General features: G+C 44.3%; 1 protein-coding gene across 4 annotated transcripts in view; it reads right to left on the bottom strand.

The window, feature by feature from the left end:
* Window positions 1-16,411, bottom strand: part of mmp16b (matrix metallopeptidase 16b (membrane-inserted)) — a 52,209-nt gene extending 35,798 nt beyond the window's left edge. For 2 of the 4 annotated variants that reach the window (XM_046322130.1, XM_046322132.1), the window contains exons 1-3: window positions 15,980-16,411; window positions 7,515-7,663; window positions 2,262-2,276 (exon numbers count right to left, since the gene is read on the bottom strand). In XM_046322130.1, coding sequence (XP_046178086.1) covers window positions 2,262-2,276; window positions 7,515-7,663; window positions 15,980-16,108 — 293 coding nt within the window. In that variant the 5' untranslated portion in view covers window positions 16,109-16,411. The remainder of the gene's footprint in view (window positions 1-2,261; window positions 2,277-7,514; window positions 7,664-15,979) is intronic. The other 2 variants (XM_046322131.1, XM_046322134.1) reach the window with 1 other exon arrangement.
* Window positions 16,412-17,536: the final 1,125 nt, after the last annotated feature.

Raw genomic sequence — 17,536 nt, 5'->3', positions numbered from 1 at the left:
TAAATAATAATCAAAAAATGTACCTATCAAAACATTGGGGGCAAATAAAATCCCCTGTGGGCCGCTATTTGGGGAACTGGTATATATACTATATTACATTTTTAGTGCCAAACAAAAACATATGAAGAGTTTCATTCCAAAACGCGATATATGCATTTTCAGACATATTTTGAGAAAGAGATCATGTTTCATCTTACCATAACCTGGGCTAGTGAAAAGACACGTGATTTTATTTGAAATATTTTATTTTATTTTAGGGAGACAAATAATCATGTTTTGTGGTAAACACTATAAACCCACCCCAAACAACAGAACTCCAATATAAAAATGATCCTGATTGTGTTTTAGACAGTATCGATACATAAATAAATATTAAAATACTACATTTGTTTCAACTATACTGTGCAAATATCACATAGCCAGTTTATTGTATCCAGAGGGTGAACAGTCTATACAATGTGTGTTTTCTTTTTGGACATTTAAGCAACTTACGCAACAATTTTATGGGGGTTTTACAGGTTTTTCGTTTAGGATAAATAAAGGGAAGCTTTTTCAGTTTGATTATATACACTTTAGGGAAGGTTTAAGGAATAATAAAGACATTGAAAGTCTCTTGCATTTCATTTGCCGGTGAAAGATGGATTGATTCTTATTGTCGGAGTGACACAGCACTCTGTTTGCAGCCTCTGTATGTTTGCAGACAGTAGCCTATTGTTCCCCATTAGTGGATCTTGGCTCTCTCCTTTTGTTTAGAAAGTTTCTATGGGCCAAGAGGAATAGATATCACAGGCTTCAAACTGTCAAAGGGATCCATAACAAAAAAGTCCAGGAACACTCAAGAGCTCAAAGCTTACGTAACGCTAGGTAGCACGTAAACAGCTGAGAGTGACAGCGGTCTACGCATCTGGCTGACTAAGCCACGGGTTAGCCTAAATGAATAAGATATGTTCCTGATTATATTCCTAAGTGTGGCAAAAATATTTAGGGAAACCTTAACCTATGGGGTCGGTGTGTCCCCCATGGGACGGTTGAGCTAAAGTAGGCTAATGTGATTAGCATGAGATTGTAAGTAACAAGAACATTTCCCAGGACATAGACATATTTGGTATAGGCAGAAAGCTTAAATTCTTATTAATCTAACTGCACTGTCCAATTTACTGTAGCTATTACAGTGAAAGAATACCATGCTATTGTTTGAGGAGAGTGCACAGTTATGAACTTGAAAATGTATTAATAAACCAATTAGGCACATGTCGGCAGTCTTGAGACAACATTTTGAACAGAAATGCAATGGTTCATTGAACCAGTATAAAACGTTGCATGTACAATGCTGCCATCTAGTGGACAAGATCTAAATTGCCCCTAACATGGAATAGTACATTATGGCCTTTCTCATTGCATTTCAAAGATGATGGGGGGACATGTTTTTTTCTTTGTACTATATTTTTTTACCAGATCTAATGTGTTATATTCTCTTACATTCACTTCACATTTCCACAAACTTCAAAGTATTTCCTTTCAATTTGTATCCAGAATATGCATATCATTGCTTTAGGTCCTGAGCTAGAGGCAGTTAGATTTGGGTATGTCATTTTAGCCCCAATTTTTTTTAAGGGTCCAATTCTTAAGAGGGTAACTCAACAGACAAATACAGTATAATGGACATGATTTGCTAAATGACTGACTTTTGTGCCAGCGACAAAACCCAGGAAAGTGGATAAAGATAGAAGCATTTTTAAAATATTGTTCTAATTGTAGATGATCAGTTACATAGCCTTTTTTTATATTCCCAATGTAATGTTAATGGTTTCTAACATGGCTGCCATATAATTTTGAAGTATCATGTAAATGCATCATAATACTAATTCTGTTCAAGGGAGCTAACATAGCTGCCATATAATGTTGTAGTGTTATGTCAATGTATCCTACTGAAGAAACCTCAATGTCCCATCTCTCTAAACACATGGCTCTGGTATGAAACATTCAATTCAGGTGAAAAAATGCAAATGTACATTTTTTTTTTTTTTATCACGTTTTGAAAATAAACACTTTTCATATTATAGTACGCCACAAAAGTGAATGTATTACCATAAAAATGTGACAGCTAGCTGAATTAAATGGTTCTTTCCATTCTGAGAAAAAAGTGGTGAGACTGAGTGTTGGCCAGGCTAGAGCTTCAATGACTGATCTATTTCCATTCAAACCCATGCAACACATGGAATACTGTGCTCACACATAATATGTCAAATGTAGAGCCTCACCTTAGTGTGATATCACTTCATCAATTAAGCAAGAAGGGGAAGAATGACAAGAGTTCAAATCTCACTTGGCACGTGGCTGCTGGTTAGAGGTCAAATCAAAACAAATGTTATTTGTCACATACACATGGTTAGCAGATGTTAATATAGGTGGAGTGAAATGCTTGTGCTTCTAGTTCCGACAGTGGTGTTGGAGCTGATTTGGGTTAATCAGTGCAGGCTACTTTATCATTGGTGATAATTACTTTTTTTGTTTCCTATTTTCCAGTGGAGTGAAAAGTATCCAATTGTTATACTTGAGTAAAAGTAAAGATACCTTAATATAAAATGACTCAAGTAAAAGTGGAAGTCACCCAATAAAATACTTCTTAAGAAAAATATTTGGGTTTTAAATATACTTAAGTAACAAAGGTAAATGTAATTAGTAAATATAGTAAAACAAGTTGACTTTTTTATTTAACCTTTATTTAACAAGAAAGTTTGATACTGTAAAAGTATAAATCATTTAAAATTCCTTATATTAAGCAAACCGGATGGCACAATTTTCATGTTTTTATTTTATTTACGGATAGCTAGGGGTATAGCTAATTTACACACAAAGCATTTGTGTTTAGTGAGTCCGCCAGATCAGAGGCAGTAGATATGACCAGGGATGTTCTCTTGATGAAAGTGTGTGAATTGCATTCAAAATGTAATGAGTACTTTTGAGTGTCAGGGAAAATGTGTGGAGTAAAAAGTACAATATTTTCTTTAGGATCAAATCAAATCAAAGTGTATTTTTCACGTGTGCCGAATACAACAGGTGAAGACCTTACCGCTCTAACCAATAGTGCGGGAAAAAAGGTGTGTGTGTGTGTGTGTGGGTAAGTAAAGAAATAAAACAACAGTAAGAGGGGTTGGGGGGGAAGCACACAATGCAAATAGTCTGGGTAACCATTTGGTTACCTATTCAGGAGTCTTATGGCTTGGGGGTAAAAACTGTTGAGAAGCCGTTTTGTCCTAGACTTGGCACTCCAGTACCGCTTGCCATGCGGTAGTAGAGAGAACAGTCTATGACTCAGGTGGCTGGGGTCTTTGACAATTTTCAGGGTCTTCCTCTGACACCGCCTGGTGTGGAGGTCCTGGATGGCAGAAACCTTTGCCCCAGTGATTTACTGGGCCGTACGCACTACCCTCTGAAGTGCCTTGTGGTTGGGGGCCGAGCAATTGCCGTACCAGGCAGTGATGCAACCGGTCAGGATGCTCTCGATGTTGCAGCTGTAGAAACCTTTTGAGGATATCAGGACCCATGCCAAATCTTTTTAGTTTCCTGAGGGGGAATAGGCTTTGTCGTGCCCTCTTCACGACTGTCTTCGTGTGTTTGGACCAATCTAGTTTGTTGTTGATGTGGACACCAAGGAATTTGAAGCTCTCAACCTGCTCCACTACAGTCCCTTCGATGAGAATGGGGACGTGCTCGGTGCTCCTTTTCCTGTAGTCCACAATCATCTCCTTAGTCTTGGTTACGTTGTTATTCTGGCACCACCCGGCAATGTCTCTGACATCCTCCCTATAGGCTGTTTCGTCGTTGTCGGTGATCAGGCATACCACTGTTTTGTCGTCAGCAAACTTAATGATGGTGTTGGAGTCGTACCTGGCCATGCAGTCGTGGGTGAACAGGGAGTACAGGAGGGGACTGAGCTGAAGTAAAAGTTGTCAAAAAGATAAATAGTAAAGTATAGTATTTTTACTGAAGTAATTTACACCACTGCTTTTTTCACTGATATACTCAGTCCCATTCTGTTTTTAAGTAATGAAAAATGGTTTATTGTGATTTAGATGACTCAGTGGTCCTCAATGTGAGTTTACTGTAGATGTGTTAATATGTGAATGTGTCCGTGTAACTCAGTAACCCAATGGCGGCGAGAGAGATGCCTCTCTTCGCGTTCTTAGGAAATTATGCAGTATTTTTTTTTATTATGAACTATTTCTTACATTGTTACCCCAGGAAATCTTAAGTCTTATTACATACAGCCGGGAAGAACTATTGGATATAAGAGCAACGTCAACTTACCAACATTACGACCAGGAATACGACTTTCCCAAAGTGGATCCTCTGTTCGGACCAACACCCAGGACAATGGATCTGATCCCAGTAGGCGGCCCAAAACATTGGCGCCGCAGAAGGGTCAGATGGAGCGGCCTTCTGGTCAGGCTCCGTAGATGGGCACATCGCTCACCGCTCCCGAGTATACTAATCACCAATGTCCAGTCTCTTGACAACAAGGTAGATGAAATTCGAGCAAAGGGTTGCCTTCCACAGAGACATCAGAGATTGTAACATTCTCTGTTTCACGGAAACATGGCTCTCTCGGAATATGTTGTCGGAATCGGTTCAGCCACCGGTCTTCTCCATGCATCGCGCCGACAGAGATAAACACCTCTCTATGAAGAGGAAGGGCGGGTGTGTATGCTTTATGTTTAATGACTCATGGTGTAATCATAACAACATACAGGAACTCAAGTCCTTCTGCTCACCCGACCGAATTCCTTACAATCAAATGCTGGCCATTTTACCTACCAAGATAATTCTCGTCAGTTACGGTCACAGCTGTGTACATTCCCCCTCGAATGAACACCAAGACGGCCCTCAAGGAACTTCATTGGATTCTTATGTAAACTGGAAACAATATATCCGGAGGCTGCATTTATTTTAGCTTGGGATTTTAACAAAGCAAATTTTATGACAAGGCTACCTAAATGCTATCAGCATATTGATTGCACGACTTGCAGGGATAATACTCTTGATCACTGCTACTCTAACTTTCGCAATGCATAAAAGCCCTCCCTTTGGCAAATCCGACCACGATGCCATCTTGCTCGATCCGTCTTATTGGCAGAACCTCAAAGGGGATGTACCAGTGACGAGAACCATTCAATGCTGGTCTGAGCAATCGAAAGCCACACTTTAAGATTGTTTTGATCACGCAGACTGGAATATGTTCTGGTCAGCTTCAGAGAACAACCTTGACCTACATGCTGACTCGATAAGTGTGTTTATTAAGAAGTCCATAGGAGATGTTGTACCCACTGTGACTATTAAAACCTTCCTTAACCAGAAACCGTGTATGTATGGCGGCATTTGCGAAAAACTGAAAGCGCGATCCACCGCATTTAAACATGGAGGGAGGTCTGGAAATATGGCTGAATTTAGAGAGTGTAGTTATTCCCTCCACAAGTCAATCAAACGAGCGAAACGCCAGAACAGGGACAAGGTGGAGTCGCAATTCAATGTTTCAATATCGAAACGTATTTGTGGCATGACCATGGAAATCACAGACTACAAAAACAAAAACAGCCACGTCACGGACGTCGACATCAGGCTTCCAGACAATCTAAAACACCTTTTCCCGTTTTGAGGCTAATACAGTGACACCGTCGCAACTCACTAACAAAGACTGTGTCCCCCCTCTCCTTCTCAGTGGCTGACGTGAGTAAAACATTTAAACTTGTTAACCCTCCCAAGGCTGGTGGCCCGGATGGCATCCCTAGCCGCGTCCTCAGAGCATGCGCAGACCAGCTGGCTGGTGTGTTTTACGGACATATTCAATCACTCCCTATCAAATCTATCCCAGTCTGTTGTCCCCACATGCTTCAAGATGGTTACCATTGTTCCTGTACCCAAGAAGGCAAAGATAACTGAACTAAATGACTACCTACCGGTAGCACTTACTTCTGCCATCATGAAGTGCTTTGAGAGGCTAGTCAAGGATCATATCACCGCCACCTTAGACCCACTTCAGTTTGCATACCGCCCCAACAGGTCCAAAGATGATGCACTCACCATCAAACTGCAAACTGCCCTATCCCATCTGGACAAAAAGTAAGAATGCTGCTCATTGTCTACAGCTCAGCATTCAAACCCATAGTACCCTCTCTAAGCTCATCAAGCTGGAGCCCCTGGGTCTCAACCCCGCCCTGTGCAACTGGGTCATGGACATTCTGATGGGCCGCCCCCAGGTGGTGAAGGTAGGAAACATCTCCACTTCACTGACCCTCAACACTGGGGCCCCACAAGAGTGTGTGCTCAGTCCTCTCCTGTACTCCCTGTTCACCCACGACTGCGTGGCCATGCACGCCTCCAACTCAATCATCAAATTTTCAGACGACACAACAGTAGTGGGCCTGATCACCAACAACGACGAGACAGCCTATAGGGAGGAGGTGAGGGCACTTGGAGTGTGATGTCAGGAAACCAACCTCTCACTTAACGTCAACAAAACAAAGGAGATGATTGTGGACTTCAGGAAACAGCAGAGAGAGCACCCCCCGATCCACATCGAAGGGACAGCAGTGGAGAAGGTGGAAAGTTTTACGTTCCTGGGCGTACTCCTCACAGACAAACTGAAAGGGTCCACTCACACAGACAGTGTGGTGAAGAAGGCGCAACAGCGCCTCTTCAACCTCAGGAGGCTGAAGAAATTTGGCTTGTAACCCAAAACCCTGACAAACATTTACAGATGCACAATCGAGAGCATTCTGTCGAGTATCACAGCCTGGTACGGCAACTGCAGCACCCTCAACCGCAAGGCTCCCCAAAGGGTGGTGCTGTCTGCACAACGCATCCCTGGGAGCAAACTACCTGCCCTCCATGACACCTACAGCACCGCTGTCCCAGGAAGACCAAAAATATAATTAAGGACAATAACCACCCAAGCCATTGCCTGTGCCTGTTCACACCGCTATCATCCAGAAGGCGAGATCAGTACAGGTGCATCAAAGCTGGGACCGAGGGACTGAAAAACAGCTTCTATCTCGAGGCCATCAGACTGTTAAACAGCAATCACTAACTCAGAGGCTGCTACCTACATTGAGACCCAATCCCTGGGCACTTTATTAAATGGATCATTAGTCATTTTAAACAATGCCACTTTAAATAATGCCACTTTAATAATGTGTACATCTCTTACAATCTTACATTACTCATATCATATGTATATACTGGGTTTTATACCATCTACTGCACCTTGCCTATCATCCATATACTTATATGTACATATTCTCATTCACCCCTTTAGATTTGTGTGTATTAGGTTGTTGTTGGGGAATTGTTAGATTACTTGTTAGATATTACTGCACTGTCGGGAACTATAAGTCGCTTTGGACAAATGGCATATATTCACTACACTCACATTAACATCTGCTAACCATGTGTATGTGACCAGTAAAATATGATTTGGTGTGTGTGTGTGTCCGTGTGTATGTGTGTCTACTCACTCTGTGGTCCTCTCATCCAGTGTCCCTGTAACATTGAGGCCGTAGATGCGCTGCATGGCTGCGATGGCTTGTTGCATGGTCTGGGCTGAACGCAGGATAGCCATTCTGGGGTCTGTGTGGGGAAGGTAGCCATACTTCTGTAGCCATCCCTACAGGAGAAAGGGAGGGAGAGATTCATGCATTACAGTCCTTATTCATATCTGAAAGAAAGCTGACAAATGATGAAATTACATCGCTATTACATGAGTTATAACAAAGCTACATTTTGGTAATCGTAACCGAGAGAAATGATAGGGAGAAAGGTCTGTCCTTGTTCATAAAGTCTCTAGTATGAGTCAAACTGATCTCTGCATCAAATACATTTTTATTTGTCACATGCGCCGAATACAACAGGTGTAGACTTTACTGTGAAATGCTTACTTACGAGTCCTTTCCCAACAATGCAGAGTTAAAAGGTTTTAAAAAACATAATAAAAAGGAAATGGTAACACAATAAAATATTTAATAACGGAAGAGCGGTAGCGAGTCAATGTGCAGGGGTGCAAAACAGTGGAGGTAATTGAGGTAGTATGTGTGTAGCTGTGTGTGTGTGTGTGTGTGTGTGTGTGTGTGTGTGTGTGTGTGTGTGTGTGTGTGTGTGTGTGTGTGTGTGTGTGTGTGTGTGTGTGTGTGTGTGTGTGTGTGTGTGTGTGTGTGTGTGTGTGTGTGTGTGTGTGTGTGTGTGTGTGTGTGTGTGTGTGTGGCGTTAATATGCATGTGTGTGTTTTGTGTGTGTCAGCGTATGTAGTTTGTGTGTGTGCTGGTGTCAGTGTGGTATGTGTGTGGGGGTAGAGTCTAGTGAGTGTGAATAGACCCAGTGCAAGAGAGAAGTTTTTTAAACTGGGGTCAATGCAAATAGTCCGGCTGTCTATGTGACTAACTGTTCAACAGTCTTATGGTTTGGGGGTAGAAGCTGTTCAGTAGCCTATCATACAGAGAATCTCTGCATCATACAGTTCAGGTTCGTAATTGATGGAGAACTCTTTGGATAGAAGTATCTCTGTTCCAACCTGAACATTGTTAGCCACATCCAACAGTATCCAGAGTTACAGGAACACTTGTTTTCTATAACCACCACCCACACACAGTGACACTGACGGAGAAAGGGCTGCAGGTTCATATTTCAGGATGAACATTGTAACCCATATGGCTATGCCCAGTTACCCACAGTTACCCACATCCTTTCCAGTAACATTCACTCAGTGTTTTTGCCTATAACCAACACAGCTCAAAGCAGCCGCCCACACAGAGTGACACTGACACTCCTTCATTCAGTAGAGATTGAGTGTAGACCAGGGGTCATTGTTAGATCCTATCCCCGTTGATGGGATTCGAGAGCCACGAGGCAGCGAGGCAGGTGGCCACGCTCCACCACAGCTGTCCACACGCCAACCAGCTGCTGTTGCCTCGCTGTCACCATCATTACCCATCCTATGAGATGCTCCCGCTAATCCTCCATATATCTCTCCCTCCCTCCCTCAATCCCTGTATCTCTATCTCTCCCTCTCCGCTCCTCATTGAGCCAAACGCCTTGTCGTTGTTTGTCCATCTTTCCACCATCCCTTAATCAGATGTAGCCAATGGTTGGTTGGTTGGTTAGTTGTTTGTTGCTAAGTCTGTGTATAGCTAAGGCCCAGGTTCTGGTTCCCAGGACTGAATAAGGAATTTGATTGTGCCATTTGACTTGGGATGGGATGAGAGAGAATAGTCTATGGTAGACTAGGCCTATGCAGAGAATATGACAGCAGCAATTCATATGGTACAAGATATTCAACCCTGTCCCATTACGCAACTTGGATCATATCTTAATCTGCACAGCTATAAACCCACCAAATTTCCCTCGACAAAGAATAATAGTTTATAGCATAGTAGTCCCTTGCAAAAGTATTCAAACCCCTTGGATTTCTTCACATTTTATTGTGTTACATAGTGGGATTCAAATTGATTTAGTTGTCATTTTGTTCTCAACAACCTACACAAAATAACATTACAAAAATGTAATAACTCAAATATAGTCGTTGCAAAAGTTTTGAGTCAATATGTGTTAGAAACACCTTTTGGCATCAATTACAGCTTAGAGTCTTCGTGGGTAAGTCCAGTGGTGTAGCAGAGGGTAGAAGCAGGTATAAGCCATATACCCACTTTTGTTGTGGGCATTGCCTACACTCACTTATTAATCCCCACAATGCGTATCAAAGTAGTATAGTGGAGATATAAGACATATCAATTAATAAGGCTGATGGAACAGATCAGGATGTTTAGCTTAAAGATGTTAAACTATTATTTCTTCACATTTTAAGTGCAGCAATCTGCACACGGCAGTAGGCCTGTGCGCAAACGTTCCAAAATACTATTTGCGGGGGAAAAACATTCTAAAATGTGCAACACACATGCTAGAGGTTTCATGTACAGAGATTGAAATATCCATTAGAAAGTTAGAAAAACAGGACATTTAAAGATGCTATAAGGATCCTGGGTTGCTAATATGACTGGGAAATGGCTTTTGCTGCTAGACAATGAAAAGTTGATTTGAGTATTCACTAAATAATTGCTTCCACCTTTCTATGGTGGAATTTTGTATATAGGCGACTTTGAAGCAAGATAAGACATGAAGTCAAATGAAAAATATAGCGATGCTAATGATAGGCCTAACCGTCTTATGGTAAATGGAAAGTCTTTCCCAAAAACCTTCTCAATTAAATGTAAACTAGCTAGAAAGTAGCCTATGCCTACCTGGCAGAAATATATCATGATTATTTGCATCAATCCAGTGGCCATTTTCTTTTCAAACTCCATCTCATGTGAGTAAAGAAAGAACCAAACAACAGTGCTTGGTGCCTGAACAGTTGAATTTAAAGGGAGACTCTTTAGATATTATTTTTCCCAGACCTAAAAAGTGCTCTTCTGATGTGGTTTAAGCATTTTTGTGGACTTCGAAATACAACAAAATTGGATGTTCTATATAAAAAAATATACTTTGAGTGTAAAAAAATCTGAAACCTGTGAATTTATGAAACAGTTGACATCCTCATTTATCTATTTCAATAGTAGGCTGGCACGCCCTGATCTGTTTCACCTGTCTTTGTGATTGTCTCCACCCCCCTCCAGGTGTCGCCCATCTCACCATTATCCCCTGTGTTGTTATACCTGTGTTCTCTATTTGTCTGTTGCCAGTTCGTTTTGTTTGTCAAGCTTACCAGTATTTGTCCTGTCAGCTCCTGTCTTTTCCCAGCCTCTCTTTTTCTCACCCTCCTGTTTTTTTACCCTTGCCTGTCTTGACCTTGAACCCGCCCGCCTGACCACTCTGCCTGACCCTGAGCCTGGCTGCCATCCTGTACCTTCACCTCTGTTGCTTTAATAAATATTGTTATTTCGACACGGTCTTCATCTGGGTCTTACCGTATCCTGATAGCAAGAACTGGCCATGACTGACCCAGCAGACCCGGGCCAGCTGCGCGACGCCATCTCCTCCCAAGGAGCCACTATCGGGAGGCACGAGGAACTGCTTCGTGGCCTTATGGAGGGGGTCCAAACTTTGGTTGATCGCCATGACCGGGCCTTGGACGGTTTGCCCAGAGCAATTCCGCGGGTTGTCTGGGAGGCAGCTTAGCATGGTGGTAACCCCACAGCCCCTCAGTAACCCCACTGCTAACAGTGCCGTTTCATCGGTGACTCCACCTTCTCGGTTGAGAGTCGAGCACCTGTCGGGCGTTTCTAGCTCGGTATTCCCTCATTTTCGAGCTTCAGTCCTCCTCCTTCCCCTTGGATCGCTCCAAGATAGCCTATCTCATCATGCTGATGTCTGGGAGGGTTCTCACCTGGGCTACTGCTGTATGGGAACAGCAGCCGGCCATATGTGTTAATCTGGAGGGATTCAGACTAACCGCTCTCCGGGAGAGAAGCTGCCCGGAGGCTAATCCAGCTTCGGCAAGGCTTCTACAGTGTAGTTTACTATACGGTGGATTTCAGCACGTTGGCAGCGGAGAGTGTTTGGAACCAGGAAGCATGTTTGATATGTTCCTGCACGCGTCTCGGAGGAGGTCAAGGACGAGCTTGCTGATCGGGAGTTACCTATGGATCTCAATTCCCTTATCGCTTTGACCATCCGAATCGATGGGCGACTACGGGAACGATGGAGGGAGAGATTCGATTTTGATCGCACGCCCAAGTACCCCACCGTGCCTCTGAGTCAACTTGGAAGCTCCCGACAGTCTCGTTGCCAAGAAGACCAAGGATGCCCCGAGGGCTGCCCGAAGACGGCCGACTCACTGCTTCCTGAGCCTATGTCACTAGGCAGAGCTGGGTTATCGCCAGCGGAATGGAAATACAGGATCAACGCGAAGAGTTGTCTGTATTGCGGGACTCTTGTTCATTTTTTGTCCTCTTGTTCTCTAAAGAAGCCAGGCTTACCGGTAGGAGCAAGGACTCTGGTGGGCCATATGGAGAACATTCCTGCTTCCCCTGCTCATACCCCTTTTCATGCCATTCTACTGTGGGGAGACCAATCCAAATCTCTCTGGGCTTTCATTGACTCTGGGGCCGACGAGAGTTTTTTTGGACAGTACCCTGCCATTCCCATGGATGTTAGAGAGCTGGACGGGCACTCTATAGGCCGAGTCACCCACAACACCACTCCCATCCACCTACGGGTGTCAGGGAACCACAGTGAGGTTATCCAGTTTCCTGCTCATCAAGTCCCCTCTGATTCCCGTGGTATTGGGAATTCTCCTGGCTCCAACCACACAATCCCCTCCTTAACTGGTCGACTGGTGCCTTCGTGGACTGGAGCCCGTTCTGCCACACTTATTGCCTGAAGTCAGCACAACGTGCCTCGGTACGTCTTCCTGGGGGCTCTGAACGTGCCTCGGGCCTCTCCACCAATCGTGCAGAGTACCAGGACCTCCAGGATGTGTTCAGCAAGGCCCGGGAGACGTCGCTTCCACTGCATCGACCCTATGACTGCGGTATTGACATTCTCCCTAGCACCACGCTTCCCCCGAGGACGTCTGTACTCTGTCGGGACCGGAGACCAAGGCTATGGATACCTACAATGGGGACTCCCTAGCTGCTGGATTTATCCATCCCTCTTCCTCTCCCTCTAGCGCAGGCTTCTTCTTCATGGGGAAAAAGGACACGACCTTGCGCCTGTGCATTGACTACCGGGGAATCAACAACTTTACGGTTAAGAACCGTTACCTGCTACCATTCATCTCCTCGGCCTTTGAGCCACTCCCGGGGGCCATTGTGTTTTCCAAGCTGGATCTACGGAACGCCTACCACCTGGTGCGGATATGAGAGGGGGATGAGTGGAAGACCGCCTTCAACACAGCCAGTGGCCACTACGAGTATCTGGTCATGCCCTTCGGCCTCACCATGCTCCTGCTGTGTTCCAGGCTCTGGTGAATGATGTTCTCCGCGACATGTTGAACCAGTTCATCTTCGTCTACATTGATGACATCCTCGTCTTCTCCCTCTCTCCTCAAGAACACGTGCGCCATGTCCGGCAGGTCCTTCAAAACCTTCTGGAGAATCAGCTGTTTGTGAAGGCAGAGAAGTGCGAGTTCCATCGCTCCACCACCCCCTTTCTGGGTTACATCATCTCTGCTGGGAGTGTCCAGATGGATCCCGGGAAGGTGAGAGCAGTGATGGATTGGCCCCAGTCTACGACCAGGGTGCAGCTGTAACGTTTTCTTGGATTAGCCAATTTCTATCACCGCTTTATCCGGGGTTACAGCACCCTGGCTTCCCCCCTGTCAGCACTCACCTCGCCCAAGGTTCCGTTCATGTGGTCCCCAGCTGCTGACCAGGCATTCTGGGACCTCAAACATTGCTTCACCACAGCTCCCATCCTGGTTCATCCAGACCCATCTCGTCAGTTCGTGGTGGAGGCCATGCTTCGCACGTCGGAGTAGGGGCTGTCCTGTCCCAGGGTTCTGCCCTTGACCTCAAGCTACATCCCTGCGCCTTCTTCTCCCATCGCCTCAACGCCAAGGAAAGGAACTACGATACCTCCAGGTATCGACGACAAGCGGATTGCCATCGGACCCCAGCTCCCCGGTATCATCCCGGGCAGAAGGTATGGCTCTCCACCCGGGATCTGCCCCTCCGGGTGGAGTCTCGCGAACTGTCCCCCCGGTTTATCTGCCCTTACCCAATCTCCAAGGTCATTAGCCCCTCTGATGTTCGTCTTCTGTTGTCCCGTACCCTTCATATACACCCCACCTTTCATGTGTCCCGTATCAAGACTGTGTTTCACAGTCCCTTGTCTTCCAGGCCCACCCCTCCTCCCCGTGTCACCGATGGCCATCCGGCATACTGTACTGCTGTATACTACTGTATGCTGCTCTGTACCATCACTCATTCATATATCATTATGTACATATTCCTTATCCCCTTACACTGTGTATAAGACAGTAGTTTTGGAATTGTTAGTTAGATTACTTGTTGGTTATCACTGCATTGTCGGAACTAGAAGCACAAGCATTTCGCTACACTCGCATTAACATCTGCTAACCATGTGTATGTGACAAATAAAATTTGATTTGATTTGATTTGACACCCCCTGAGGTTTTGAACATGGGGCAGGGGTTTCCAGTACCTGGTTGACTGGGAGGGTTATGGCCCGGAGGAGAGGTGCTGAGTCCCGGGACTGTCACGCCCTGATCTGTTTCACCTGTCTCTGTGATTGTCTCCACCCCCCTCCAGGTGTTGCCCATCTTCCCAATTATCCCCTGTGTATTTATACCTGTGTTCTCTGTTTGTTGCCAGTTTCTTGTTTGTCAAGCTTACCAGTATTTGTCCTGTCAGCTCCTGTCTTTTCTCAGCCTCTCTTTTTCTCGCCCTCCTGGTTTTTGACCCTTGCCTGTCCTGACCTTGAACCCGCCTGCCTGACCACTCTGCCTGCCCCTGAGCCTGTCTGCCGTCCTGTACCTTTGCCCCTATCTGGATTGCTGACCTCTGCCTGACTTGACCCTGCCTGCCGTCCTGTACCTTTGCTTCTGTTGCTGTAATTAACATTGTTACTTCGACACGGTCTTCATCTGGTTCTTACCTTATCCTGATATTTGGCCTACTATTAACCTACTTGTACTGTACAGTTTGGGTTGGCCTGATTGTGAAAGAGCAATATGGGATTGATCATTTTAGGAGCATAGCCTATGTCACTGTTTGTCATAGAATTTTTCAAACAAGGCACCTTTCCCTCGCCACAGGGGCCGTTTGGGAAAAGTTTGTCAAAATTAGAGTATGCCCACTTCCACAATTAGAGTATACCTACTTCTCCAGGCACCACTAAAACACTGGTAAGTCTATAAGAGTTTTGCACACATGGATTGTACCATATTTGCCCATTATTGTTTAAAAAAAATATTCAAGCTCTGTCAAGGGGTTGGGGATCATGGCTAGACAGCAATTTTCAAGTCTTGTCATAGATTTTCAAGCAGATTTAAGTCCAAACTGTAACTTGGTCACTCGGGAACATTCACTGTCTTCTTGGTAAGCAACATCAGTGTAGATTTGGCCTTGTGTTGTAGGTTATTGTCCTGCTTAAAGGTGAATTCCTTTCCCAGTCTCTGGTGTAAAGCAGACCGATGCAGGTTTTCCTCTAGGATTTTGCCTGTGTTTAGCTCCATCCCATTACTTTTTATCCTTAAACTCATTAGTATTTGCAGATATTAACCATATACACGTACCATGATGCAGCCACCACCTGGCTTGAAAATTTCAATCTGTGCTTGAAATGTAACACTTGAACGAATGACTTTACAGTTGTGGTATGTATGGGGGACAGAGGAAGGGTTAGGCCACTTAACTTCTGTGATTTGTTAAACCACATTTTACTCTTGGAATAATGTAGGCTTACCTAAACAAAGGGGATGAATATATAACGACTGTATTTTGGTTCAGAATGTTTTATTTATGGTAAAAAAAAATATATATATATATATATCCCACTTTGACACTACTGAGTATTTTGTGTAGAATGTTGACAAAATATGACAAATGAATGCATTTTAATCCCAGTATAAAATGTGAAGAAATCCAAGGGGTCTGCATACGCAAGGCACTGTATTATGATAACAAATATTGCAGTGAGATCGAATGAGAGGATGGGCGCTGGACCATCTCGTTCATGGTCGCCCATCCTCCCTCTCACCCGCTGTCCAAAGCAATAGCATAGGATGTTGTTCTTCTGACTTGTCAAAAAATTATTGAACGGATAATAATTTCGACGTTCCATGCATCTTGAAACATGCATAAAATACAATGTTGCTATGTCATCTGGTCATGTTTATGTGATAATGTAGCCAGATAAATGACAGCAACCCTCGTCCACACGCAATGTTCTGCCACTCGAGCAGAGGAGAGTGCATTGTCATTTATTATGAGCCACCGCGAAGCAATAGCAGGCCATGTATCTGACTTACCTCAACGCTGAATTGACGAATCTCTTCTCCGGACGCGGCGCATAAAATCCACAGCAAGAAATGCAAGCAGAACGCTGTTGCGTAAAGGCAATCCAATGGTTTTCTTTTAGAGGGGGATACTAAGGTCATAATGACCCGTTTTTCCCAAATGGGTTATTAGGAAAAACCGCCCGTCGTCTGATTTTTACTCGTGCGTCAAATGAAGAAAACCATCGGGCGAGCTGTCAAAGCCAAATTCCGAGACGTGCATAAAAGGACGGCCGCGGTGGTTTTGTCAACCGGATAAAGTAAACCCAGATGACATGTATTATTTTCTCATGTTAGGCTGTAATAGAATTCGGCATGTTAGCTCCACCGCCCCAGTCACTACTATTTACATAGCTGATTTAGTTTATCCAGCCTCATCAATGGCCATGTACAGTAAGCATACCCCCCGAGTCTACGCCTGCGCTATGATGTCTCCAGCAGCGCAACACTCCACTTGACGGCGTAAAGACAAACGTCATGTAATGTACCCTGGTACAAGATTCTTTATGTACTGTGAGAATAGAAATAGCCCGAGACAGATGGAGCAATCATCCTTCAATATCCCCGATAACATTCAAGTATAGACTATTAAACGGTTATAACAATGTAATGTAATAACGGGCATATTAACGGTATTAATCATATGTCCTATTCATGAAGATAAACGTATGATATTATATGAGAAGAATGTCCCTTGCGGGTGTCGAACCCTTGTCTCCCAGCTCAAGACGTGTGTCATAACATGCCTACTTAGTCAAGGCTCATTACAGTATCCCCTCCGGTTGGGAGAGCGTGTCCCCACGTTGCACTATACCAAGTACTTCACGATTCACTATACCAAGTACCTGGCGTGTGCACTCCTCTCCGATGGCCCCCAAGGCACCATCCCACACCTGCCACCAACGTAGCGATCGTTGCGAACGGCGACAGTATAACGCTCATTGCAAGTCTCAAACACGGGTCTCCTAGCCCATAGACCTTAAGGGTTAACCCATTTTGGGGGGATCGTAAGTCGTAACAGGCCTAGCTAGTCAATGTTCGTTACAGGCCTACCCTAACCCTGCTGTTGACTAAAGAAGACTACACCACTCTAGGAAATACTCTATTTGCAGGTTCATGGTGATTGGTGAATTAATGCATGGAGACAATAAACCTCAGCTGAGTACCAAGGTCAGGATTCTGCACGAGACAGAGACTGTACTTTAACCACAAGGTGGCAGTGTTCTATTGAGAAACAGGTTCCCAACTACTACTCAAATGGGGTCAAGACAAATACACTGAGACAAGCCAAACATATCTTAATTAAATCATGATATGGTGTACAATATCCCCACCCTACTCATTAGATATTAACGATTAAAGAGGCCTTTAATCCAATAGGAATCCCTTTCAAAAGTGGTACGTTAGTCATGTCCTGTTTCAACCCTTAAAAGGATAATACTGCACAGTACAAGATGCCCATTATATAGTACATACAGTTAAAGTCGTAAGTTTACATATACTTAGGTTGGAGTCATTTAAACTCGTTTT

This window comes from Oncorhynchus gorbuscha, linkage group LG22 (assembly GCF_021184085.1).
Source record: "Oncorhynchus gorbuscha isolate QuinsamMale2020 ecotype Even-year linkage group LG22, OgorEven_v1.0, whole genome shotgun sequence".
NCBI lineage: Eukaryota > Metazoa > Chordata > Actinopteri > Salmoniformes > Salmonidae > Oncorhynchus > Oncorhynchus gorbuscha.
Note: the sequence above shows the minus strand (reverse complement) of the source record. Positions and strands in the feature narration are given on the sequence as shown.